This window comes from Scyliorhinus canicula, chromosome 15 (assembly GCF_902713615.1).
Source record: "Scyliorhinus canicula chromosome 15, sScyCan1.1, whole genome shotgun sequence".
In the NCBI taxonomy this organism is placed as follows: domain Eukaryota; kingdom Metazoa; phylum Chordata; class Chondrichthyes; order Carcharhiniformes; family Scyliorhinidae; genus Scyliorhinus; species Scyliorhinus canicula.
This window is the reverse complement of record NC_052160.1, coordinates 34,552,820-34,579,542: the sequence shown is the minus strand read 5'-3', so window position 1 is coordinate 34,579,542 and position 26,723 is coordinate 34,552,820. Positions and strand designations below refer to the sequence as shown.

Below are 26,723 nucleotides of genomic sequence, written 5' to 3'. Positions count from 1 at the left end.
AAAAGACGGTCAACCCTTACACAAATGGTGAGTTATCAGCCTTTTGCTTTTATATATGTTCTGCCAAAGCAAATAGTTGAAACAAGGCATGTGTCAAAAAATGACCTTCTAGATATAATAAAGATTTTACTTGGAGGCCTTTCAGGGTGGTTTAAAGGCCCAGATTCAAATTTTTATTCTGTAGTCATGAGGGCAATTTTAAGGACCTTAAAAATGTTTAATTGTCAACAGCCTGAATACAACAGTAAAATTAGGTACAAGCTGAAAAACCAATGTTCAGAACAACAAAACTACCAAATTGATTGTTGTTAATGAACAAAATGCATGATGTACAATGAATCATTAACTGAAGGTCTTTTCAGAGTCTTCCCTCAAAGTGACACTAAGCAATGGGGCCTGACATTATTTATTCAGAGTATAATGCACTGCTTTTCTTTTCCATATACATATCTCACATTTACTGACTTCAATCTGCCATTTCTTAACCAAGGTTCCCATCTTATCAATGTCCCCATGCAGTTGACTTCTGAAGAATTACATAAAATGTACCTCCCATTTTACGCCATTTGCAAATGTTGACACCTTTCACTCCAGGCCCAAATCCAAATCAGTGATACACAATGAATAAAGTATCCTCAGAACTGAACCCGGAAAACATCATGACCCACTTCTAACCACTCTGAAAATCTGTCCTTAAGTCTTCTTTCTTCCAACCAATTTCTAATCCAATTCGCTACCCTCACCCTTATACCACACTCCTTGATCTTCTCTAGTTGTGTCCTATGCCGTGGGTAGGATTCTCCATCCTGTCAGCCCTGTTTTCCGTCAGCTGGCCAATGCGATTTTCAATTGTGGCCACCCCATGCCATCGGGAAACCTGCGGACCTTGGTGCGCTGCCGGCGAAGTGGAGGCTCTCACCGAGAATCCCACAGAATATCTTTCAAAGCCTTTCCTAAGTTACATATAGACTGTTCAACCCACTTCCCCAATGCACCATGTCTCTCGCTGCCTTAATATATATACGCTAGGGCTACGGGTTCGTTATGGGGGTTTGATGGCTAGCTAAGGCCCAAAACCAAACTGTAAATAAATGCCTATAAACATGTGCCTCGGCCATATTGGGGAATGTAAAATATGTATGCCGGCTAAAGGGGGCGGCCACAGTTGTTATTACGAAGATGCTTACCTGTAAATATACATGTTAATTTTTGTGTGTTTTTTTGTTCTCTCTCTAATAATTTGTTATTTGTTCAATATAAAATATGAAAACTCAATAAAAAAACATTTAAAAAATATATATATATACGCTATACACGCACTAACTTCTAACACAAAACAATAATTTTTTTAGCTTCATACGTGGTATGTTCACCTGTAATTGAAGACTCCTAAACCTTTCCTCACCACAGATCTTAACGCAACTTGTTTGTAATTACCCATGTTATCTGAATGTTCTGTTTAAAAATGCCTCTCATTTTGGTTATTCGCCAGTCCTCTGACACACATGCACATCAATAAAGCCTTGAAAAATGAGCACCAGTTTTAACTGGTGGCATAATTGCACTTTGTGGACTGAACCAATGAGACAGCCCACAGTATAAGGCTATGGAGATGTTCTTGGGTTCATTTTAAAGGCCAAAGGCTGGCTTTCTCCTGCAGCAAAATGATAGACGACAGAGAACTAATATTGTGACCCCAAGTGAATGGGTCCTCAGCATAAGGTTGGTAAGGCCCTGAGGAAATCACTTTTTGGGAAACAGAGAGAAGCAGAGGAAGTCCAACGTGTCCTTGTGGGACCAGAAGAGCAATCCTGATCCATAAGGACCTCTAGAACACTTCAGAATTAATTTGGCCTTTTCAGTCCATGATCTTGGAGGGCCAAACGCTGAGTGTCACTGCTATAATCAGCATCAAGATCATGCTGGCACTGTTTGACACCATCTGACCACAATAATTAACCATCAATGAGCTCCTACTGTGCTTGCAGCAAGAGGGCCAATGCTGTCAGATTAGAAAGTTAGGAAGATGATGGGCATGGTTGCATCACAAATTTTGCAGGTAGGGAGGTCTAAAAATTCTGAGGTACAATTCCCTCCTTCAGGGCTCTTGGATGTATTTTGTCAGGCCATGGTCCTTTGTCGATCCTCGCCTTGACCAATTTATCTAAATGCTTTGTTTTATCCATTAGAATATTGCTATCATGACTTGATTGAGACAACCAAATAATTTACTCAGTTTTCTGATGATCCAAAATGAGGTGGGAATGTAAGGTGTGAGGAGAATAGAATTGCAAAGTGATGTAGACAAGCTAAGTGACTGGGCAAGAACATGGCAGATGGAGTATATGTGGGGATACGTTTCCCTTCGGAAGGAACAATAGAAAAGCAGAATATATTTTAAATGGTGCAATACGAGAAAATGTTAGTATTCTTAGTGTCCTTGTATGAGTATCCCATGAAGTTGACATACGGCTACAGCAACAATTAGGAAAACAACTGATCTATTAGCTTTTATCATTAAGTGATTGTACATGACCTTAGTCAGACCACCTTGGAGTACTATGCACAGTTTTGGTGTCCATACCTGAGAAAGTATATACTTGGAGAGAGTGAAATTAAGGTTCAGTAGAATGGTTCCTGGGAAAACGAGATTCTCCTATGAGGAGCGATTGAGTAGACTGGGCTTATATTAACTAGATTTCAGAAGAACAAGAACTGATTGTATTAAAACATATTAGGGCTGAATTCTCTGCCGTCGTGATGCTCCGTTTTTCCGGCAGCCCGGGGGTTTCCCAATGCGTGGGGCTGCCGCCCAATGGGAAACCCCATTGACCAGCTGGCGTAATGAAGAATCCCGACAGCATGCCGCACCAGAAATCTGGTTCGGCGGGACAGAGAAAACCGCCTATAATTCTTTTTCTTTTCTTTTTTAAATTTAGAGTACCCAATTCATTTTTTTCCAATTAAGGGGCAATTTGGCATGGCCAATCCACCTAGCCTGCACATCTTTTGAGTTGTGGGGGCGAATCCCACGCAAACACAGGGAGAATGTGCAAACTCCACACGGACAGTGACCCAGAGCCGACTTTGGCGAGGAGAATTTTGTTTCCTCAAAGGGATGGGGATCAGTGAAATTCTCTACTGCTGTGAGCGCATAGTCTGATCAATAGATTTTTGGATACAAAGGGAATTAAAGGACATGGGGTTTTTGATGGAATTGAGGGAGAAAAACCACCATGATGGGCAAAGATGTGTAGGTTAGGTGGATTGGCCATGCTAAATTGCCCCTTTGTGTCCAAGGGTTAGGTGGGTTTACAGGGATAGGGCAGCGGTGTGACCTGAGGTAGGGTGCTCTTTCAGAGGGTCGGTGCAGACTCCATGAACTGAACGGCCTCCTTCTGCATTCTAGGGATTCTATGATTCTGTAATCTAATTGAATTGCACAGCAGGCTCGTAGGGCCAAATTGTTTACACCTGCTCCCATTTCTTTCCTTTTCAATTTTGTCTCCTGCTCCAAAAATAGCATAATTTATAAAAAATACGTAGCTTGCGACACTATTATTTGACACAGGATACGTCATTCAAATGAAAACAGTTGATTAATTTTGCTTCAACAAAATTATCTTTTTAATATTCACAAAAAGTTCTGAGACTAAGAAACTGACTGAGGTAATTGGATATTTATGCAGTTTCTGCTTCCATTACAGTTTTAAGACAGAAATATGATGGGAATTATTTTTGGTGCACATTTGGCATATTTATCACCTCACTTCTGAGTTCTTTATCCTCACTGAGATATCCTGAAGCCAATCATAGAATCCCTGCAGTTCAGAAGGAGATCATTCGACCTATCGAGCACTGACCCTCCGACAAAGCACCCTACCTGGCCCACTCCACCCCCCTATCCCCGTAACCTCATGCATTGAACATGTTCATGTTCTATCTACATAACCTGCATATCTTTGGACAGCAAGGGGAAATTTAGCAGGGCTAATCTGCCTAACCTGCATATCTTGGACACTAAGGGACAATTTAGCAAGGCTAATCTGCCTAACCTGCACATCTTTGGACACTAAGGGACAATTTAGCAAGGCTAATCTGCCTAATCTAAACATCTTTCGTCTGTGGGAGGAAACCCACGCAGACACGGGGAGAACGTACAAACTCCACACAGACAGCATTCAAAGGCTGGAATTGAACCTGGCACTCTGAGGCAGTAGTGCGAACCACTGTCCAACCTTGCTTTTATTCTGGTGAGAGCAAATAGTTAATGTAGTCAGCCTAGTTTAGGGAGGTGAGCCCATGAGATTTAAAATTGCCTTCATTTTGCATTTGAAAATCTGTTCATGAATCTGTAAGCATGCTTGGAAACGATATGGGGAGTTCTATGTGGGCATTAGATGCCGCAACAATGTCAATGGATGGTGATGAAATTCAGAAATTGTGCTCATCATCCAATAGCCCTTGGACATGTTGTCAACTTGCAAATCAAACTTCACCTTCCCAGAAATCCATATTTTAATGCCAGTTTTCCCCATGGCACAGTACCAAAACGATTTGTATCAGAATCACGAATGACATCTAATGTGATTGTGGCAATTTACCTTTCCTTTTTTGACCTGCCTGCAACCTCTGACATAGTTAACCCTGCCATCCCCCTCCCCTGCCCTGCCCTCCTCTCCCTTCCTCTCCTCTCCTCTGTTCTCCAGCTTGTTGGGACTTCACTCACCTGGCTCTATTCTCATCTATCCAGTAAGGGTGAGAGGTTCACCTGCAATTGCTTCTTTTCCCACTTGTACACCATTGCCTCAGATGTCTCCCAACTAATCTTGGCCCCTTCCTATTTGTCATTTACACACTGCCTTTCGACAGCATCATCCGAAAACAATGTTTCACTTGAATGCTGACAATGCCCACCTCTACTTTACTCCCACCTTTCTCAACCCCTCCACCCTCCCGAAATGATCAGACTGCTTCTCTGAATTTGAGTACCGGGCAAGCAGTAATTTCCTTCAATTAATTATCGGGAGACAGAAGCCATTGTCTTCAACCTTCGTGACAAACTCCATTCACTTGCCACTGACTACTTCTCTCTCCCTGGCAATTGTCTTAGGCTGACACAGACTATTCACATCCTTGGCATTGTGTTGTATTTGGCCCCAATGTGAGCTTCTGAACTTATATCTGCACCATAACTTTTTTTTACATTTTCCAATTAAGGGGCAATTTAGCATTGCCAATCCACCTACCCTGCACATCTTTGGGTTATGGGGGTGAAACGGGGAGAATGCGCAAACTCTTCACAGACAGTGACCCGGGGCCGGGATCAACTCATGTCCTCGGCACTGTGAGGCAGCAGTGCTAACCACTGTTCCACTACTGTCCCGTCTGCACCATTACTAAGGCAACCTATTTTCACCTCTATAATATTGCCTAACTCCAAACATGCCTCGGTTTAGCTGCTGAAACTGCTTTTAGTACTTCTACACCTAACTATACTAGTGTAGTCTAAGCCTGTCCCTTAGCTTCTATCCTCCATAAGTTTAAGCTCAGCCCAAACTCTGGTGCTTGTACATAACTTGTAACCCAAGTCCTGTCGTTCATCACCCCTGTGCTTGATGACCTACACTGACCCCTGTTTAAGCAATGACTCCATTTTAGACTTCTCATCATTGTTCTCACATCACTCAATGGCCTTGCTCCTCTCTAATTTTGTATGTATCGCCAGTATGATTGCTCTCTAAAATACCTACACTACTCCAATTCTAGCTTCTTGAGCCTCTCTTATTTGAATCGCTCCACCACTGATAACTGAGCCTTTTGACATTGAGGCCCAGAATTCATTCACTGAACCTCTTCACCTCTCGTCTCCTTTTGAAACACTCATTAAAACCTGCCTCTTGCTAAGCTTCTGGTCAGAGAGACTAACGAATTAAGATCAAAATCTGACCCAATGCATCGGGCTCGGGATTGGAGGCAGATAGGCATGCAAATTTGTGCTGTTAGCTACTGTGCCTGTTCGTTGCCACGATCCCGACTCCACGATATTTTCAGTGAGAACGACTCGGGGATGGATTGGCTACCTGGAACGACTCGGGGATAGATTTGCGGCCTACTGGAAAATGGCAGATAGTCAATTCAGTTCCACTATTTTCAAGATTAATGGGTCTATTAAAGCCCCACCCCTGCACCGATTAGGATTTTCAGTCAGCAATGTGGGCATAACGTGGTCCAGGCCTGCATGGTCGGTTGCTCACCTGCTGTCCCTGATTGGAAGGTGATCCTGCTCTCTGGTCTTTCATTACTTGGAGCATTGAGTTAATTCCGGGGTTTAGATGGGGGGGGGGGGGCATAAAGCACTCTGTGCAAGGTCGGGACCAGAAACTAGCCCCCTGTTTCCAGTCTCTGACCTCTGATTCAAAATCTCGCCCAATATCTCTTTATTTGGCTCTATGTAAAATTTTGCCAGAGAATATTCCTGAGAAGGGCCTTGAGACAGTTTAGCGATTTAAAGGTGCTATATAAATGCAAGTGGTTGTTTTTAATGGCCATGATGTAAAGTTAGATTTTTAAATTATCATCGACGCCTTACTTTTAACCAACAAATTATTATGACAGGATTTTTTTTACATAGATCCGGAGTATGAATATGATTAAGCAGCTAGGCAGTCCAATTTGTTCAATTGTTCCAAGAATGTGGCCGCCACAGAACGGAACAGCCTCAACGCAAGGTGAAGAAAACACTTTTGTGTTTCCTTTTCCTTCCGACCTATCTAACATGAAGAACAGTTACTACTGATAATAATAATTTTTATTAGTGTCACAAGTAGGCTTACATTAACAGTGCAATGAAGTTACAGTGAAAATCCCCTAGTCGCCACACTCCGACGCCTGAGGGTACACTGAAGGAGAATTCGGAATGTCCAATTCACCTAACAAGCACATCTTTCTGGATTTGTGGGAGGAAACCAGAGCACCTGGCGGAAACCCACGCAGACACGGGGAGAACGTGCAGACTTCGCACAGACAGTGACCCAAGCCGGGAATCAAACCCAGGTCCCTGGCGCTGAGAAGCAATAATGCTAATCACTGTGCTACCATGTCACCCAATTAATGATTTGGAAGAAAGAACTGAAGGCACTGAAGCTATGTTTGCAGATGATACAAAGATCTGTAGAGGGACAGGTAGTATTGAGGAAGCAGGGGGCTGCAGAAGGACTTGGACAGGCTGGGAGAGTGGGCAAAGAAGTGGAAGACGGAATACAATGTGGAAAAGTGTGTGGTTATGCACTTTGGAAGGAGGAATGGAGGCATAGACTATTTTCTAAATGGGGAAATGCTTCGGAAAGCAGAAGCACAAAGGAATTTGGGAGTCCTTGTTCAAGATTCTCTTAAGGTTAACATGCAGGTTCAGTGGGCAGTTTGGAAGGCAAATGCAATGTTAACATTAATCTTAAGAGGTCTAGAATACAAGACCAGGGATGTACTTTTGAGGCTGTGTAAGGCTTTGGTCAGACCCCATTTGGAATATTGTGAGCAGTTTTGGGCCACGTATCTAAGGAAGGATGTGCTGGCCTTGGAAAGGGTCCAGGGGAGGTTCAGAAGAATGATCCCTGGAATGAAGAGCTTGTCATATGAGGAACGGTTGAGGACTCTGGGTCTGTACTCGTTGGGGTTTAGAAGGTTGAGGTGGATCTTATTGAAACTTAAAGGATACTGAGAGGTCTGGATAGAGTGGATGTGGAGAGGATGTTTCCACTTGTAGGAAAAACTAGAACAGAGGACACAATCTCAGACTAAAGGGACAATCCTTCAAAACAGAGATGAGGAGGAATTTCTACTGCCAGAGGGTGGTGAGTCTGTGGAACTCTTTGCCGCAGAAGGCTGTGGAGGCCAAAACATTGAGTGTCTTTAAGACAGAGATAGATAGGTTCTTGATTAATAAGGGGATCAGGGGTTATGGGGAGAAGGCAGGAGAATGGGGATGAGGAAAATATCAGTCATGATTGAATGGCGGAGCAGACTCGATGGGCCGAGTGGCCTTATTTTGCTCCTATGTCTTATGGTCTTATGAGTAGAAATTTAATCCAGATAATTTTCTGTCAATATTGTAATTGGAATCTTATTGGTTTAGTATTCATCTATTTAGAATTCACTAGCATTAACAGATTTCACAAATTGATTGAATTTGAATCTAAAATTGATAACCGGTTCACAAGATGATAGGCAGGAAAGTGATACCGGAGCCTAAAAGTTGCATGAGAAAATATTTTGCACTGGTTTTGTTTATATAAGCATATGGTGTTGTGATGTAAATCATTTCAAAATGCTTAATTATGTTACTTCCTTGTCACATCATTGCAATGCAAATGATACATTGGTTCTTCTCTTCCATCATCAAAAGAAAAGATTTGCAAAATGCTTCATTGTGAAGGCAATTAAGATAATGAAGACAGCTCATTTGGGGTTCTGTTGGTCTGCAACCAGAACTCCGTCAGAAATCTGGCAAATTCCCCAAGGAAAACAGTGGAGAATCCAGTTCTCCAGGTCTCTACTGCGAGCAGGAGTTTCTTATTAGAGCTGGAATCTCTGTCTGTCCCTTGCAATAAAGCGAATGATGGCCAGTTGAAGGAGTCAGATGTCAGAGTTCCCTCATTGAGGAGTCCCTGCCCATTCTGTCTGACATTTCTGTGGTGGCCAGTGCGTCAAGGGTGTGGAAATGCGGCAACCTCCCATCTAGAAGGTCGTAAAAGTATCCCATGAGCTGTGCATGTTGCTTGAACTTTCAAGGTCTCTGGGTGGGAGGTTGGGCAGACCAATAGCCTCCACTCTGCAAGCAGTTAAGCACTGGGGTTTCCTGACTGCATGGGCTGACTGTTACTCAGGATGTGGGTCTCATCATCATCCTGAAGAGTGATTGGGTCAGCACTGGAGGGAATCATTGAGCTCAATTTTGGCACAATTGCACGGATTGCGATGCAAGGAATTTCAGGGTTAATGCTTTTTCATGACGGTAGCCTATATCACACTGTGAGCTAATAAAACAGACACCTGAGACTATCAAGTGATAGGTTAATTTCATGCGAAGAACTAAATGTTAATTAAGATATGTACTGCCGATCCCAAATATTAGAACAGAAGCATGCCACAATCTCAAATTAAACCCTGTTGTGCGATGAATGAGATTTTGTTTTAGTCGTATTGAATATCTGTTTAAATTGGCAAGGTGATTTCAGGTTGGACGGGCGATCATGTTGTTTGGCAGTCCTAAGCAATGTGAAGTAAGGGTAAGATCAGCAAATGGAATAAAATCTGGCCAGGGAAACAGCCTGACCACGATGCCAAGTGTAGAAATTGTTCTGCATATGATAAGGGCTTACTAAAATCCTTCAACAAAATGAGGAATGAACAAACACTGCTGCAATGGCTGAATCATGCGGATGGTTTTCAAAAATACTGACTGGCTATTTTCAGTCGGAACTGGTCATTCCCGCATTTTACACTAGATTGGTTCCAGAGATGGGGGGGTATGTATCATGCATAGAAATTGAGCAGTTTAGGCCGACACTCGCTAGAGTTTAGAAGAATGAGAGGAGGTCTAATTGTGATATATATATATTGATAAGGGGGATTGACAAAGGAGACATAGAGAGGATTTTTCCTCTTGTGGGGCAATCTAAACCGAGAGGGCATAATTTTAGGATAAGGGGCTGCGGATTTGAAACAGGGATGAGGAGAAATTACTTTTCTCAAAGGGTCGTGAATCTGTAGAATTCAATACCCCAGAGTGCATTGAATGCCGGGACATTGAGTAAAGTTAAGGAGATTGACATGTTTGTAACTCATAATGGGTGAAGTTATGGACAACAGGCAGGAAAGTGGAATTGAAGCCGGGATGAGATCAGCCATGATTATATTGAATGGGTGGCCCAGTGAGTAGCACTGCTGCCTCATGGCGCCGAGGTCCCAGATTCGATCCCTGCTCTGGGTCACTGTCCATGTGCCCCCACTACCCAAAGATGTGCAGGCTGGGTGGATTGGCCACGCTAAATTGCCTCTTAATTGGAAAAAATGAACTGGGCACTCTAAATTTATTTTTAAAAAATGATTATATTGAATGGCGGAGTAGGCTCGAGGGGTTAGGGTTAGGCCTACTCCTGCTGCTAATTCGCTTCGTCATCTTTGGGACAAGAATAGAAATAAGAAAATCACTCTCAGTTACTCTCAGATAAGCAGAATATCTAATAAAAATATTTTGTGTTTGAGATAGAGAATTACATTGCACTTATATGTTTGATGGTTAAAGAAAGGCAAGTACAAATGATAAAAGTCAAAAGGAAGCAATCAGCATCCATGGAAAAGAATACACATGGAACATAAAAGCAGGAATATTTCACTCAGCCCCACAAGCACGCTCTGTCATTCAGTAAGATCTTGGCTGCTCTGCACCAGCCTGGGTCCCATGGCCTTTCAAAGCCTTGCTTATCAACAATCAATCTATCTCAGATTTAAAATGATTAATTGACGTCGCCGCTGCTGCTCTTTCTGGGAGAGAGTTCCACATTTCCAGAATCCTTTGTATGAAGAGATATTTCTTAACGTGTCTCCTGAATGACCTGACACTGATTATGGTCCCTTGTTCTCAACTGGCGGAAGTAGTTTCTCTGTCTGTCTATCGGGCCTATGTGAGAATTGCCCAGGGGGTTTCAAATTCAGATGGTCACTTCCCTTGCTCCGCGGGAACATCGGCAAATGTCTCCAGTTCTCAGCCCGATACTGAGTTCCGCAGTACGTACCTGAATAGCGACCTGGGAAATGTCAGACAGATTGAAACCTCGGCTTACTCCTCGGTAACTACAGAGCTGAACCCCCAATTACTCACACCGACCCCCCAACCTCCCCCCAACCCCCCCGACCCAATTACCATCTCACCCACCTACCCACTTACCCACCCACTTACCTACCCACCCTCCAAACCTGCCATTCACTCATTCAACCACAGTCATTCACCAACATTCACACTGCACTTTTAAACTTGCTGTGCAGCAGCTAGGCGACATGTTCTGTCTTCCCCCTGACTCTGCACCATTGCGACAGAGTTCAACGAGGAACTCAGCGTTCTGCATTTCTGGAAAAACCAGGATCAGAAGGTCACGGAAGAAAAGCGAAGCAGCATCATGTTAGCAAAATATCTGAGTGGAATACCAAACCTTTGGAATATGCAGTCCAGTGAATATTTTGAGCTCAGCACAGATCCTTATGGGATACCAATAGTCACATATCCGTTACCTCTGTCTTTTACCGCCTGACCAATCTCCTAAGTTACTTAGTAATGTGCCTTCAATACAATGAGCTTTAATGTTAGCTAATGGTCCTTCATGTGCTTTTACATTTATTGAATACCTTCTGGAAGTCCATATAAATTACCTCCATTGATGTTTATCTATCCACTATATTAGATACTTACTCAAAAAAATTCAATAAGATAGTTAGACACGACCGACCCTCTCCAACCAGCTTAAATTTCTCTAAGTGCTTAGTTACTATGTTCTTCAAGATTTCAATAACTTACCCACATCGTGTTTGACTAACAAATCTGTAATTCCCTCTTTTTTCTCTTGCCTTTCTTAAATAATGGGAGTTACATTTGCAATCTTCCAAACTAAAGGGACAGGCTCTAAATTGAGAGAATGTTGAAAGATTATGGTTAAAGCCTCTGCAATGTCCTCAACTACACCTTTCAAAGCTTTTAGCTTGTAAGCCATCAGGCCCTGGGGACATGTCAGTCGTTAGTGCCGTTATATTAATACTGTTTCCCTGCTTATGTTAACTTTTCCAGACGTTGATTCTTTATTAGTTTTCCAGGAATTCTGGTATATTTCCTATTTCTTCTACAGTGAAGTCATACAGAAAATAATCTCATTCAGCTAGTTTCCAATTTCCTTATTTTCATTTGCAATGTTGCCTGCAATTGTTTTTTTAAAGATTCCATATTACCCTTGACTATATTTTTCTTCAAATGTGATTGCAAAAATATTTTTCTTTGTTAATCTTGAGACGATTGAATGTTTCAGGTAATATTGTTTTATCAGAATTGTGCTGCATAGCAGGGGTTTACAACATGTCAACCCCTGGGGGGGCCTCACGGTAGCATGGTGGTTAGCATCAATGCTTCACAGCTCCAGGGTCCCAGGTTCGATTCCCGGCTGGGTCACTGTCTGTGTGGAGTCTGCACGTCCTCCCCGTGTGCGCGTGGGTTTCCTCCGGGTGCTCCGGTTTCCTCCCACAGTCCAAAGATGTGCGGGTTAGGTGGATTGGCCATGCTAAATTGCCCATAGTGTAAGGTTAATGGGGGGATTGTTGGGTTACGGGTATACGGGTTACGTGGGTTTAAGTGGGGTGATCATTGTTCGGCACAACATCGAGGGCCGAAGGGCCTGTTCTGTGCTGTACTGTTCTATGTTCTATGTCACCTGACCTGGTATTTCCACAGATGCTGACTACCGCGTTGGGTATAATGTTAATTTGCCAAAACTAGCATTAACTGAGAGGTAACGGGCTCAAAATGGAGTCAGCAGATTTGCCATCCTATCAATGCTATAGCCCGACTGCTGCCATTTTCACAGGAACCTGGTGTTGGGCGTCTGAAACGTGGCCTGTTTTAGGTGGCTGTCCTGTTTTCATGTTAAACGTAACGTACGTAGGGCTTGGATTTCACGATGGAACTGGTCGGGGTTAGAGCTTAATTGCACTGCATGCCCTTTTCCACCTGCTTTTCTGGTGATGCAACTGAAGAAGCTGGGGGGAGGTGGGGGATGGAAAGGAATGTTTCAATGGTTTTTGTGGGCCAAAGAGCAGCAGGAATGCATTTGCAAGTCCCGTCTTCCAGACTGATTAATTCTCTCCCCCCCCCGCCCCCCCAAAAAACATTTCTTTGCTGCTGGCCTGAATCTGACAAGCTGGCCGGGGACGCTGAATTTGGCTCCTTCGTTGCCAGTTCGATTTCAATGAGATCAGAGGCTCAAAATGGTGGCAGCTTGCTTGGTGCCGTGAAAGGCAGGTGGCCAGCTGGCTTTGCAAAAAGTTCAAAACGACCGAGCTGAATCTGTCAAAATCATGCCGAGAATTCTGCCTGTCAGAATCCCTTGAATAGTAAGATTGGAAAATATTGTGGAAGTGAAATAAAGGATGTGCTTACGAATATATGTCTGAGTGTGTTCAAACTAAGTGAAGCACAAAATATTTATGCGGAAGAAAGTGAAACAATATTCTGTGCATTTCTCAAGTAGTTACAAACTTTGTCAGGTGAATTTAGAGGTTATCTTCGCAGCTGCTGAGCAAGGCAAGGTTCATCACGTTATCGCAGTGCTTTTATATATAACGAAGGATAGATTCACTTAATATCCTTCTTTGTTTTGATAAGAAAGGAAAATCTTAACAATTTTGACAGCACTAGCCAGCTGGCCTCTCATCCTGGGTAGATAATATGCACCGTGGTGGATTTGACTCTGTGTTCCTATTCTATATGTGCCAGGCTGGCACATTGTGACAGCTGTGGGCTCACAGACAACCACACTTGTCTCACTTGATTAACCCACACAGTTATGGGCCAGCACAGAGCTTATAGACAAGACAAAGAAAAGTTTAATTGCTGTTATTTTCATGATAAATGAAGCCTTCCCCACATCATCTCCTGAAAGTTAGATGATCCAACTATCAGGAAGGGAGTGGGAAGGAGATGAAAAATGAGGCAACCTTTCAGCTGTGAACATCGATCTGAGTCTCAGAGGATTTTTCTTGGACAAATTGAGAGACCATTAGTGTAACTTAAAGTCTGAGAGAAATCTGTCAGATCCTTGATGGCAATGGGAGCAGCATATGAAATACATTCAAATAGCTCATATGAGAACCTCTGCTGGGGAAAATAATCAATGGCGCTTCCAAACGGCAACGGCTTCAATCAAGTTCACAGGGCAAAGCAGAGAATGGGGCTTGAGGAAACCTCTCCCAATTTTCTCTTGATTAGGTTCATTATTTACGGTGTGATAGAGATGCAAAGGACAAAAGGCATACAATAGCAGTGACACTCAGGCTGTGTTACAAGATAGGAAGCGTGACAAATTGAAAATGGTGACTTCCTAAATATTCTCAATAATGTGCCTATAGTCCTCCATACACTTTTAAAGGAAGACCGTGTTAACAGTAGAGCTGGGATTTTGAATGTTCCACTGCATGTTATTTGCAGAAAACTAGGCAGGCATATTTAGTGGAGCCACGGTCAAGAGATTCCTGTTTTCACTGAAGCCATTAACTTTCTCGTACCTATCTGTTCACATAACATAGGTAAAAATTATTTTTTAATTTCCCGACATGGAGGGGGGGAGGGAGGATTTTTCACACCACCCAGCCGCGTGTTTCTCGGTGGCTCGAAGAGGTCCACCATTGGTCGGCGCTGGGATCATCCGGTCCTGCTCCTGTCAATGGGATTCCCCATTGAATCCACCCTCTGCTGCTGGGAAAACTGCAGCGGGGGGTTTCCATTGGCAGGACCAAAAAACCTGCTGGTGAGAACAGCTGGAAATTTCTGGTGGTTCAACAAACTTTTAGAGGCTTCTTGTGGAATGTGGAATGCAGGTTTTATGTTACAAGCAAATTTATAATGTTTTGTCGTGTTGTTGCTAGATACTTAATGCTTCATAATTTTATGTAGCCAGGAGTCCAATGGGCTCTGCCATTACAGTTGGACTTCCCCTTGCACATTTGTTTGCATTGATATTTTCCAGCACACTTGTTGCAAGCTGTTAATTGCATTGTGAGGGAAACTGGGCATCAGGGAGCTGAGTGAACAATCAGACTACAGATTGTGAAATAAAGAGAATGAAGTCTTAAGCTTAGTGGGGGAATTCAATGACAAATCAGGTACAGAAAGAGAAGTAAAGAGAGAAAGGAAAAGTTGAAAGCATAATTTTAAATGTGACATTTTTAGAATCTCGAACAACAATTAAAACCCGAATGAATGAATCTCAACGTTTTAATGGACAACATTTGCATCTTGAATAGTGTTTAAGCACATTTTACCCCTTTCTAAAGTTGCATCGGATTGGTGAATACATTACAATTAGCATCATAGGCCTCACGATTATTTTGATAGCAAACTTGGCTTTGGCTTTTTATGTGTTTCATTATTGTGTATGAAATGAATAAATCAATCCCTTTTTTCTTAAAAGGTGTTCTGCTCTCTACGACTGATCTCCACATCATATAAAATTCTTTTTTTCACTCTTTAGGATGGAAATTAAATCCAGTTGTGGGTGCAGTGTACAGCCCTGAATTCTATGCCGGTAAGACAACTCAAACACATTCATTCTTAATCCAAAGTTTTCACTTCAGTGTCTTGTTTGAGTTCCAAATTATCAGTTAAGCAGCTGATGATTATTGCATTTATTCCAGGAGAGACAGGGGGTAATAACATTGCAGGTAATTTATATTGATCCTCTTCAAGTTTGGAACAAGGGCTCAACTAATTCTTCTGCACCATCATAGTTTTGTACAATGTAGTTAAACATGTAAAATAATTGCAAGTGGTATTCTGACCTGTTACAGCTCCGGTTTTTTGTTGTAAATCGTGGCACCAAGAATGCTTAAAGACAATTGTCATTACTGTATTTTGATCATGCAAGAGGGTGAAATTATGGAGAAGTTCTATCTGCTGTACACAATCAGAGTACAGACATATTCCCTAATTTAATGAGAGAGCATTTGCATAAAGCTGCTAAGGGTGTTGCAGGTTGTTTTTGTTGGTCAACTTGATGAAGATTTATATTTATTGTCACCTGTACAGAGGTACAGTGAAAAGTATTGTTCTGCTTATAGTCCATGCAGAATGTTGCATACATGAAAAACATAGGACATATGGAAATACACAATGTAAATACATAGACATAGACATCGGGTGAAGCCTACAGAGTAGAGTGCTACAACAGTAGAGAAGATGCATGGAAAGATCAGTTCAATCCATATGAGTTTCATTCAGGGGCGGAATTCTCCAAACCCCCACAGGTTCGGGGAATTGCCTGGGGCCAGCGTAAATCCCGCCGTAGCCGGAATTCTCAGCCACCCGGGAATCGGCGGGGGCAGGAATCGTGCCCCGTCAGTCGGCGGGCCCCCCGCGTCGATCTGCGGGCCCCCCGCGGCGATTCTCCGGCCCCCGATGGGCCGAAGTCCCGCCGCTGTCAGGCCTCTCCCGCCGACGTGGTTTAAACCACCTCTGTGCCGGCGGGAGCAGGCAGCGCGAGTGGGCGTCGGGGTCCTGGGGGGAGGCTTGGGGCAATTGGACCCGGGGGGGTGCCCCCGCGGTTGCCTGGTCCGCGATCAGGGCCCACCGATCGGCGGGCGGGCCTGTGCCATGGGGGCACACCTTTTCATCCGCCGCCGCCACGGCCTCCACCATGGCGGAGGTGGAAGAGACCCCCTCCACTGCGCATGCGCCGGTGATGACGTCAGCGGCTGCTGACGCTCCGGCGCATGCGCGGACTCATGCCAACCGGTGAAGGCCTTTCGGCCAGCCCCGATGCCGGGCGGCGTGTTGCCAAAGGCCGTTGGTGCCAGTCGGCGGAGCGGGAGCCACTCCGGCGCGGGCCTAGCCCCTAAAGGTGCGCACCTTTGGGGAGGCCCGACGCCGGAGTGGTTGGCACCACTCCGCTACACCGGGACCCCCCGCCCCGCCGGGTAGGGGAGAATTTCGCCCCAGGTGTCTGGTAAGAGCAGGGAAGAAGCTGTTTTTGAATCGGTTAGTGCGTGTTCTCGGACTTGTGTCTTCTGCCCAGTGGAAGAGTTTGGAAGAGAGCATAAGGGGTCTTTGATTATGCTGCCCACTCTCCCAAGGCAGCAGGAGGTGTAGACAGAGTCAGTGGATGGGAAGCGGGTTCATGTGATGAACTCAGTGGTGTTCATGACTCTGTAGTTTCTTACTGTCCTGGGCCGAGCAGTTACCATACCAGGCTGTGATGCAGCCAGACAGGATACCTTCTGTGGTGCATCTGTAAAAATTGGTAAGAGTCTATGTGTACATGCCAAATTCCCTTAGTTTTCTGAATAAGTATAGGCGCTGTTGTGATTTCTTGGTCGTAGGATCGACGTAGGTGGACCAGGACAGATTGTTGGTAATGTGCACACCTTGGAATTTGAAGCTGTCAACCATCTCCACCTCGGCACCATTGATGCAGACAGTATTATTTGTACCAGTGTATTGTTTGAAATTTTATTCCTAAATTCTGAAGTGATATACACTACATAGAAATTCAGGTTGTTTGATTTCAATATGTTGCTGATGTACCACAATGCCTGAGAGAGGATTATTATGGTTACATCTGTAGTTGACCAGTGAAAAACATGAATGTTTCACGGTTTATTTTAAAACTGGTGTTCATTAGATATCTGCCTTCCACTTATATAAGAAAATAACATGGCTTGAATCATACACATTACACAAAGTAAGGCGCCAGTGTTTCAATTGGTCAAATCGTTAGACATCCTGGGCATTTTTAATATTATGGTCAAGGCGAGTGGCTTTTGGGTTAGATCCGTCCGCGCTAACCACCCCCAACCCCCCCCCCCCCCCCCCAACCCAGATCTTTCTCCACTGTGTCATATCGACTAAGCATCCATGGTAATTCTCTTTGCTTTGTTTTATTCTTTGTTGTAACTAGAATAACAGATTTATCCTTACTTTTGTTCTCCAGTATTCGATTGAATATGAAAGTCTGAACCCTGTCAATTCAAAGCCCTGACTTTAGCCTAATTCTCCCAGTGTGGGGGGGGAGGTGGATTCAGCTTGGATGTCTGGATTTATACCTGATCCAAGGTTGCTCACTATTGGAATTCTGCAAATCTGAGCAGGGTTCTGAATATTCTGGATCTGTCTTATCTCTGTTACATATCATTTCAGATCGTTTGATTTGATTTGAATGCAGCCACAGGAGTTGTGAATTAAGCTGATCTGTTAGGTTCTCACAAATAGTATACTATTTGTCAGGAACCAAAATTTAGGAGGTACTGATTATGGATTTGCAATGTTATTCCTACCTATTTGACAAATGTTTCAAACTCTAATGCAGAACAAAAGGATTTCACGTGATAACTAAGTAGTGTTTGCTGGTTACATCGTTGAAACATTTTAGTTGCTAAATATATCGAACTGTCCTCAGATTGTTTACTCCGTATTTATTTTTAAATTAAATTACATTTTGGAACCTGATGTCAAATTTACCAATCATGGAATTAAACATTTAATTGCTGCAAAACAAACCTTGTATTTCGGATTTGATGAAGTATCTGCACTGCTGTATGAGAACATCTAGTGGTCATGATTTGTAAGGCAGCATTAAAGCACAGTTTACATAGAGGCTTTTCCACTGTAACTGACCTAGCACTTTAACTAAGTGTGAGGATGGAATTGAATGCACCCCCGCCCCCCTCCCCAGATAGTGTGATTGGAGGGAGGGAGAATTAAATCGAATGGGAAGGTCCATGGCGCAGACCCTGGCATCTTCCTCTCTCCCACCGGATTGTGTCTGGAACAGGAAAAGCAATTAATGCCCACTTACCGGAGTCGCCATGTGGGAGGATCCTTGAAAGCAAACACCAGCTTCTGGGGTGGGACACCCAGTGCCTGATCCAGCGTTCCGGCATCAGGGGAGGAGGGAAGGTGGGGTGAACCTGCTGACAGACAATCCCCAACCCTTTTTTCTGAAACCCCAACACACCAGCAACCACCTCTCCGTGACCCATCCTGCCCTCACTCTGTAGGCTGGATGTCTTGCCGATCCTGGACCTTTGGTGGCTGTGATACATCATTCCCAGTGCTGCTGATGGGCAATGAAGAACTGCCTGACATTGATTGACCAGCAGCCTCAGGGGCGGGATTTCCACCCCTGGGGTCCTAAATCCCGATGCTGGCCGGTGGGCACTGAATCCCGGTGGGCAAGGCGAGACCCTTATTGCCAACGTTAAATTGCGCCCTCAAACTTTTCATATAAATTAATATCGATTTATGGCTATATAATTCAGCTACGTCTCATTTTTCTCCAACCAAATTTTTGGGCCTCTACCCCACGTCCCCTAACTTGGAAACCCGGAAGCAAACCCAATAGAGTTGTTCTTTTTAGACTCCCTACATGGCGGTTTCTCTGTCTGGTTGGGTATCAGGAGTGGCGAGATGAGGCACCTAAGCGAGCATTAGTTGCCCTTTTAAGGGCTTCAGTTGGCATCCAGATGAGTAGACCGCCATGAACCTTCCCGCCCTGGGTGTAATAACTGGAGGTGGAAGGTGACGGGGTCCCCATCCTGCCCCCCACCCCACCCCTCCCGCCACCCCACCTGATTAAACACCCCACCCACCAGTCCCATCGCAGGGGGACATTAACGTCTGCCCAAAGATTTTTAAAATATATTTTTAAAATTTCCTTCAAGTAAGGGGCAATTTAGCGTGGCCAATTCACCTACCCTGCACATCTTTGGGTTGTGGGAGTGAGACCCGCGCAGATATGGAGAGAATGTTCAAACTCCACACGGACAATGACCTGGGGCCGTGATCGAATCTGAGTCCTCAGCGCCGTGAGGCAGCAGTGCTAATACTGCATCACCGTTCTGCCCTTACTTCTGCCCAAAGTGAGGGAAAGATCAGATTAAGAGAGAAAAAAAACAGGGGCAGAGGGAAGAGTAGGAAAAAAAAAGGACATTTATAAAACATTGAATGAAAATTTACCGAGTGATACTCCAGAATTTCTTTGTTCCCTTACTGGGTCTCTGTGGTTGAGCGGCATGCCAGGAATATAAATCACTTCATTAGCATTGTCCTAATAACATGAATTACCTGCCCTAGATGACTGGCACAACTGTGGTTGGAGTGAATAGTATTAGACGCATTGATGAGGAAGGTAGACAAGCATGTGAGGGAGATGGGGATAGAAGGCAGTTCAATTTGAGCATAAAAGTGAATGGACAGGTTAGAATCAAAGAATGGTTACAGCACAAAATGAGGCTGTTCAGCCCATTGTGTCTGTGCTAGGTCTCTGAAGCAGCAATTCAGCAAGCACCATTCATGCCTTTGCCCTTTCCAGATTATTATATAAATCCCTTTAAAAATCCTCAATTGACCCTGCCTCCACCATACTGTCAGGCAGTGCATTCCACATCCTAACCACTCACTGACAATTACCTTGAACGTATGCATTCTGGTTCTCGATCCTTCCACCGATGGGAACAGATTCTCTCTCTCTACTCTGTCCCGATACCTCATGAATATGAATACCTTTATCAAATCTCCGCTATACCTTCTCTTCTCCAAGGAGAAAATCTCAAACTTCTCCAATCTTTCCACATGATTGAAGTTCCTCAACCCTAGAACCATTCTCATGAATCTTTTCTGTACCCTTTTCAATGACTTCACATCCTTTCTGTACTGTGGTGCCGAGAAAGGGGCACAGTACTCTAGTTGAGGCCGAACCAGTATTTAATACAGATTTCATGTAACTTTGTTGCTTTTCTACTCAGTGTCCCTATTGATGGGGTGCAAGATGCCTTATACTTTAGTAACTGCTCACCACAACCTGTCCTGCCATCTTCAGTGATTTTTGCACATATACGCCCAGGTTTCTCTGTGCCCTGCACCCCCTTTAGAATTGTATCCTTTGTTGTCATTCTGGGTTCTGCCAGCCAAAACTAATCATTTCACATTTCTATGAACGTAAGACCGTAAGAAATAGGAACAGGATTAGGCCATTCAGCTCCTCGTGCCTGCTCCGCCACTCAATACAATCATGGCTGATCCGACATTCCTCACGTCCACTTTCCTGCCCTTTCCCCATAACCCGTGATTTCTTTACTGATCGAGAATCTATCAATCTATCTCAGTCTTAAAAATACACAAGGACTCCACCCCCACAGCTCCCTGTGGCAATGAGTTCCAAAGACAACTTTCTGAGAGAAGAAATTCCGCCTCATCTCAGTCTTGAATTGGCATCTCTTTATTCTGAGATTATGCCCTCTGGCCCCAGATTCTCCCATTAGGAGAAACACCTTCTCAGCATTTACCCTGCCAAGCCCTTTATGAATCTGATGGGGGCGAATTTCCGAGCCCCGCGCTGGGCCGGAGAATCGCCACGATGTGGCGCGCGATTCTCTGAGGTGCGGAGAATTGGCGACATTTGCTACTGCGCGTTTGGCGCGGCACCGGCCTCGGGCTGCTGGAATCGGTGGGGCCGCTGATTCCAAGGCCCGGATGGGCCGAGCGGCCACGCCAATACGACACAGTCCCGCTGGCGCCATTCACCCCTGGTTGCTGCCAGCAGGAACTCTGCGCGGATGGGGAGGGGGGATGGGGGGGGGCAGGGGGTCTCCAATGGGGTCTGGCCCGCGGTTGGGGCCCACCGTTCAGCGGGCCGGCCTCACTCCCCCCCCCCCCCGGCCTACTTTCTGGCGCGACCGACCCCTGAACACTGACGCCATGTTGAGTCGGGGCCGGCGCGCTAAAGAAGTCCCCCGAACATGCATAGATTGGCGCGACACCCATTTGGCGCCAAGAAAGGAGGCTGGAGCGGCGTAAACCGCTCCAGCGCCATGCTGGCCCCCTGTGGGGGCCAGAATCAGTCATACCTGGGCCCGGTTCGCACCATTGTGAAACGCGACAGCGTTCTCGATGGCGCAAACACTTGGTCCCCATATTGGAGAATCGCCCCCAATATGTTTCAATGAGATCACATCTCATTCTTCTAAATTCCAATGAGCAGAGTCCCAACCTGTTTAGCGTTTGCTCATAAGACAATCCCTCCATACCGGGGATCATCCTAGTGAACCTTCTCTGAACCACCTCCAATGAAATAATGTACTTCCTTAAACAAGGGGACCAAAACTGCTCAAAGTATTCCAGATGTGGTCTTACCAGCATCTTGTGCAGTTGCATTAAATTCCATCTTCCACTTACCTGCCCGTTTCACCAATCTGTCTGTGCTCTTTTTAAATTCTGCACTGTCCTCCTCATGGTTCACTGTACGTCCAAGCTTCATATCAATTACAAATTTGAAATGGCACTATGCACACCAAGGTTTTGTCATTAATATATCTTAGGAAGAGCAGGGGTTCTAACCGGATCCATGGGGAATACCATGATAAACCTTCCTCTAGTCTGAAAGGCAACCCTTCACCATTGCTCTATGTTTCCTGTCACTCAGCTAATTTCATGTCCATGTTGCTGCTGTCCCTTTTATTCCATGAATTCTAGCTTTTCTCATGGGCCTGCTGTGCTGCATTTTATTGAATGCCTTTTGGAAGTCCTTGTATACCAACCATATCAACAGCAGCGCTCTCGTTAGCCCTCTCTGTAACTTCATAAAAACAACTCGAGCAAGTCAATAAGTCCTTGCTGGATTTCTTTAATTTATCTGAATTTGTCCATGTGACTTAATTTTGTCCGAATTATCGTTTGTAGAAGTTTCACCACCACCAAGTTTAAACTGACTGGCCTGGAATTGCTCAGCTTATCTTTACTCTTTGTTGAACAAGGGTGTAACATTTACAATTCTCCCGTCCTTTGTCACTATCCCTGAGTCTAAGGAAGATGGAAAAATTATGACCAGTGCGTCTGAAATTTCAACTCCCACTTCCTTCAGTATCCTTGGATGTATCTCATCCGGTCCTGGTGCCTTATGAACTTTAAGTGTGGACACCCTATCCAGTACCCCATCCTTATCAATTTTAAACCCATCAATTTCCTGAACTACCTTCTCTTTCACCATGGCCTTGGCAGCATCTTCTTTCTTGGTTCAGAGAAAAGAAAAGTATTCATTTAATACATTAACCATGCCCGCCTCCATGCATACATCCTTTTTATGGTCCCTAATCAGCCCCACTCCTCCTCTTGCCACCCTTTTACTATCCATATACCTACACAAGATGTTTAGATTCCATGTTGTGTCAGCTCCCAGTCTCTTCTCACACTCTCTCTCAGCTTCAATAGGATAGTGAATCTCCTATTCCTATTGCTCTTCCAGTCTTTCTTGTATCCCAATGATCCCAAACTGCTTCACAGTGATCCTGTTCTCATAGCACAGTGCAGATGGAGGCTGTTCAGCCCATCAAGACTGCACCGGCCCTTGGAAAGAGCACCCTACCTAAACCCATGCCTCCACACTATCCCCATAACCCGACTTAACCTTTTAGACACGAAGGGGCAATTCAGCATGACCAATCCACCTAACATGCCCATTTTTGGACTGTGGGAGGAAACCACACAGACACGGGCAGAATGTGCAAAATCCACACAGTCACCCGAGGCAGGAATTGAACCCGGGACCCTGGTGCTGTGAGGCAGCAGTACTAACCCCTGTGCCACGCTGGAAGTCATATCGGCATTTAAAAGTCTAATTTAAGTGCCTGAGTAAATTGGGTGGAACTCCATAATACAAGCCGCTGAGAATCTTCAGAATCATTGTAGCTTATATAACATCAGTGGGAAAGGTTGCCACTTCTGAAAGCTGACGGCAATAGTAAAGGAGGGTCCTCCTTCCCAACAACATTAGAAGGGTGGACAGGGTGGAGAGGATGAGCAAAAGGATAGACAACTGCCAGAGAATGAGGGTATGACTGATCACCCATCACTTGCAATAAATAAAGACTCAATAAATAAATTTGCTTCACACTTGTCTGTTCTCCACTTGCATCCTCAATAAGGAACACTAGCCTGGCCAGTGACACCCACATACCATGAATGGAGAGAAATCAAGTCTACCCTGGAACAGAGTTAGTAATTGCATAATATGGAAGACTCCAGTAATCCAGATTTAAATGCTCAGTCATTGTTCAATATGAAAACGGGCAATATAGCCCCCATCACTGTGATGCTTTTGGTAAGCAGTAGTTCCTTCAAGATGGACGTTGACATGGTAATTGAACACATATTTTGATATTTACCAGAGGGAATCCAACATTGTGGTTGAGGGGTACCACAGCAAAAGTAACAACTTACACAGGAGAACTTGCACAGATAAAGGGTATTACCACAATACATGTAAGCTACCAGCAACAGTCCACTCAGATCCCAATAATAATACTGTTGGGCCAAGATACGAGTCTTTTGGGCTGTGATTGGCTCAATATAATCAAATTAAACTGGATGGAGATCTTCTAAGTACAGGGTTAATGAAAAAGTATGAGAATGTTTTTCATGATGAGTTAGGTCAGATAAAGGGCCTCCAAGCAAAGATATATGTAGATCCAGAGGCAAGTTCACATTTTTTTTAGAGCAAGACCAGTACCATAAACCTTGTGAAATAGGTTGGACACAACTGAAGAGATTGGAAGAACTGGGTATTATCCAGCCAGTTCAATTTGCGAAATGGGCAGCATCCATAGTCCCCGTGATAAAACCTGAAAAGACCGTCCTCATCTGTGAAGATTACAAATCAATAGTTAATCAAGCTGCCAATTAGATAATTATTCAATCTTCAAGATTGAAGACTTGTACGCAAAGCTGACTGGAGGTCAATCTTGTATGAAGCTAGATATGAACCACGCATGTCACCAAATTGGGTTAGTACGCAAAGCTGACTGGAGGTCAGTCTTACACAAAACTAGATATGAACCACGCATGTCAGCAAATTGAGTTAGTCCAGGTTTCCTGAGATTATGTTACGATAAACATACACAAAGGTTTGTTTCCGTATTCATGTCTTCCCTTTGTTGTGCCAATGGCATGTGCTAATTTCCAGAGAACAATGGAAAGTCTATTGCAAGGTCTGCCATGAGCCATAATATACCTGGGTGATGTTTTGATAACTGGATCATTAGAAATTGAGCATCTAGCTGACTTAGAGAAGGTGTTGAAGGAATTTCAACAGTCTGGAGTATGCCTCAAGAAGTAAAAATATGTTCTTAAAGTCACTGAGATTGTCTGTCTGAGGTATCACATAGGTGTTCAAGGATTGCATCCAATGGAAGACAAGGCAGAGCAATAAAGGAGGCACTGGCCCCCCAAATCCATATCTGAGCTCAAGTCATTCTTAGGAATGGTGAATTACTATGAGAATTTTCTATCAAATTAGTTGACATAATTGGCCCCTTTGCGTATACCACTAAAAAAACCCCCAACATTGGGTTTGGAAGATGCCCCAGGGAGAGGTTTTTAATAGAGTAAAGCAATTGCTACATTCCTCATGTTCATTGGTGATTTTTGACCCTTTTAACTAATTGGTGTTAACCTGTAACACTTCTCCATATGGCGTTGTTGCAGTATTCTCCCATAATGGGTGGCACACTGGTTAGCACTGGTTTATGGCTTTTGCAGACAGCATCCCAGTGGAGGAACCCTGATAGAGGAGTTACACCGCTCCACTAGAAATCAGAAACCACCTGAAAGACTCTGTGTATGATGGACTGATTGAATTTATTTACTGCTCTAATTATCGGAGACTAAGAAACTTAACGTACATTGATGTATAAAATAACTTAAAGAGGAGGGGTGTGGTGTTTGTCTTCTTTCTGGGGTGATGTGTCGAGACGGTTACGTGACCTGGGTAACCGATCAGGGACCAAGTTCTGTATCTGTTTGATCCTGGTAGCTGACCCACAGCTCCGAGGCTGCAAGCCTCTGCTTTGTAGTTATATGTAAATAAACATGGCAGTTGTTATTTACCTAACTGGGGAACAGGAAATATTACAACTATAAAATAAAAATCAACAGATTTTGCCTCTGATTAATTCTCAGAAATTAAGCGATATTCCTTTAATACAAAAACAAGTTGCAAGTTTTCCCTGTGAACTATTTGCATTGTTGAACATTTTTCTTGTCTAATGAGGGTATTAATATTTCCCTGGGTGTCAGTGTTCTTGCTCAGTAATGTGATAACTACCTGCAGTGATGATAAAACTGATATCTATCAACCTGCGGGTAGTTGCCATATAATTGGCAGCATTCTGTGACACATTCAAGAACTGCTGGAGACAATTCCACTGTGTTATTAATGTCATTGTGGAGACTTAAAGAGGAAAGGATTTAGACATTGAAATTTAAATGCGAAAGATTCACAATAAACAGAAATTCAAAATGGGGAAGAGCAACCGAATCCAGAACTGAATGTTTCATTTGGGATAACATGCAGGATTTTGTTGATGATATGAGGGTGGGAATGGAAGTGGCAAGCATGAAATTTCCCAACAATCAGCAGGTTCCGGGGCGGGGGGGGGGGGGGGGGGGGGGGGGGGGGGGGCAGAAAATGAAGGTGAACACAGGGGACCCACAAAGTGTCAGTCCGCCTCTGATTGGCCCTCCAGCTTTGAGAGCCCACCCTAAGAGTGGCAAGCATGCTCTCTCTGCTCTCTGGGCACTAATTGGCCAATCCTGTAAAACTCCTGCTCTTAGTTTACTGCTCCTGACACATTTGGGGAGGAGGGGGGAATGTAGATGGGGAGGGGAAAGGGGGTCCAGGACCTCATTTGATCTTGGTGTTTGGGTGCATAAAATTCAGCTGATGATGTCTGGGTTCAGTTCACAAGCATCCAAAGGGAATGCTGCAAGTTAGACTCTCTGGTGTTTGTGTCCCTTCCTCATTCATGGATCAAAATTATCAGGAGGCTGTGACAAGCTCATTGCCTTTTGTTTTCCCCGCTTTTTCCTTATTTTTCTAGAATTGTAGCTTCTTGGAATCCAACAGCTGATCTGAGAGTCTGCT

The 26,723-nt window shown here is 44.2% G+C and overlaps 1 protein-coding gene across 17 annotated transcripts in view; it reads left to right on the top strand.

Moving 5' to 3' along the window:
- Positions 1-26,723, top strand: part of rbfox1 (RNA binding fox-1 homolog 1) — a 2,164,526-nt gene that overhangs the window by 2,030,929 nt on the left and 106,874 nt on the right. For all 17 annotated transcript variants that reach the window (XM_038821058.1, XM_038821062.1, XM_038821067.1 and 14 more), the window contains 2 exons: positions 1-27; positions 15,288-15,341. The exon at positions 1-27 is cut by the window's left edge and continues 34 nt beyond it. In XM_038821058.1, coding sequence (XP_038676986.1) covers positions 1-27; positions 15,288-15,341 — 81 coding nt within the window. The remainder of the gene's footprint in view (positions 28-15,287; positions 15,342-26,723) is intronic.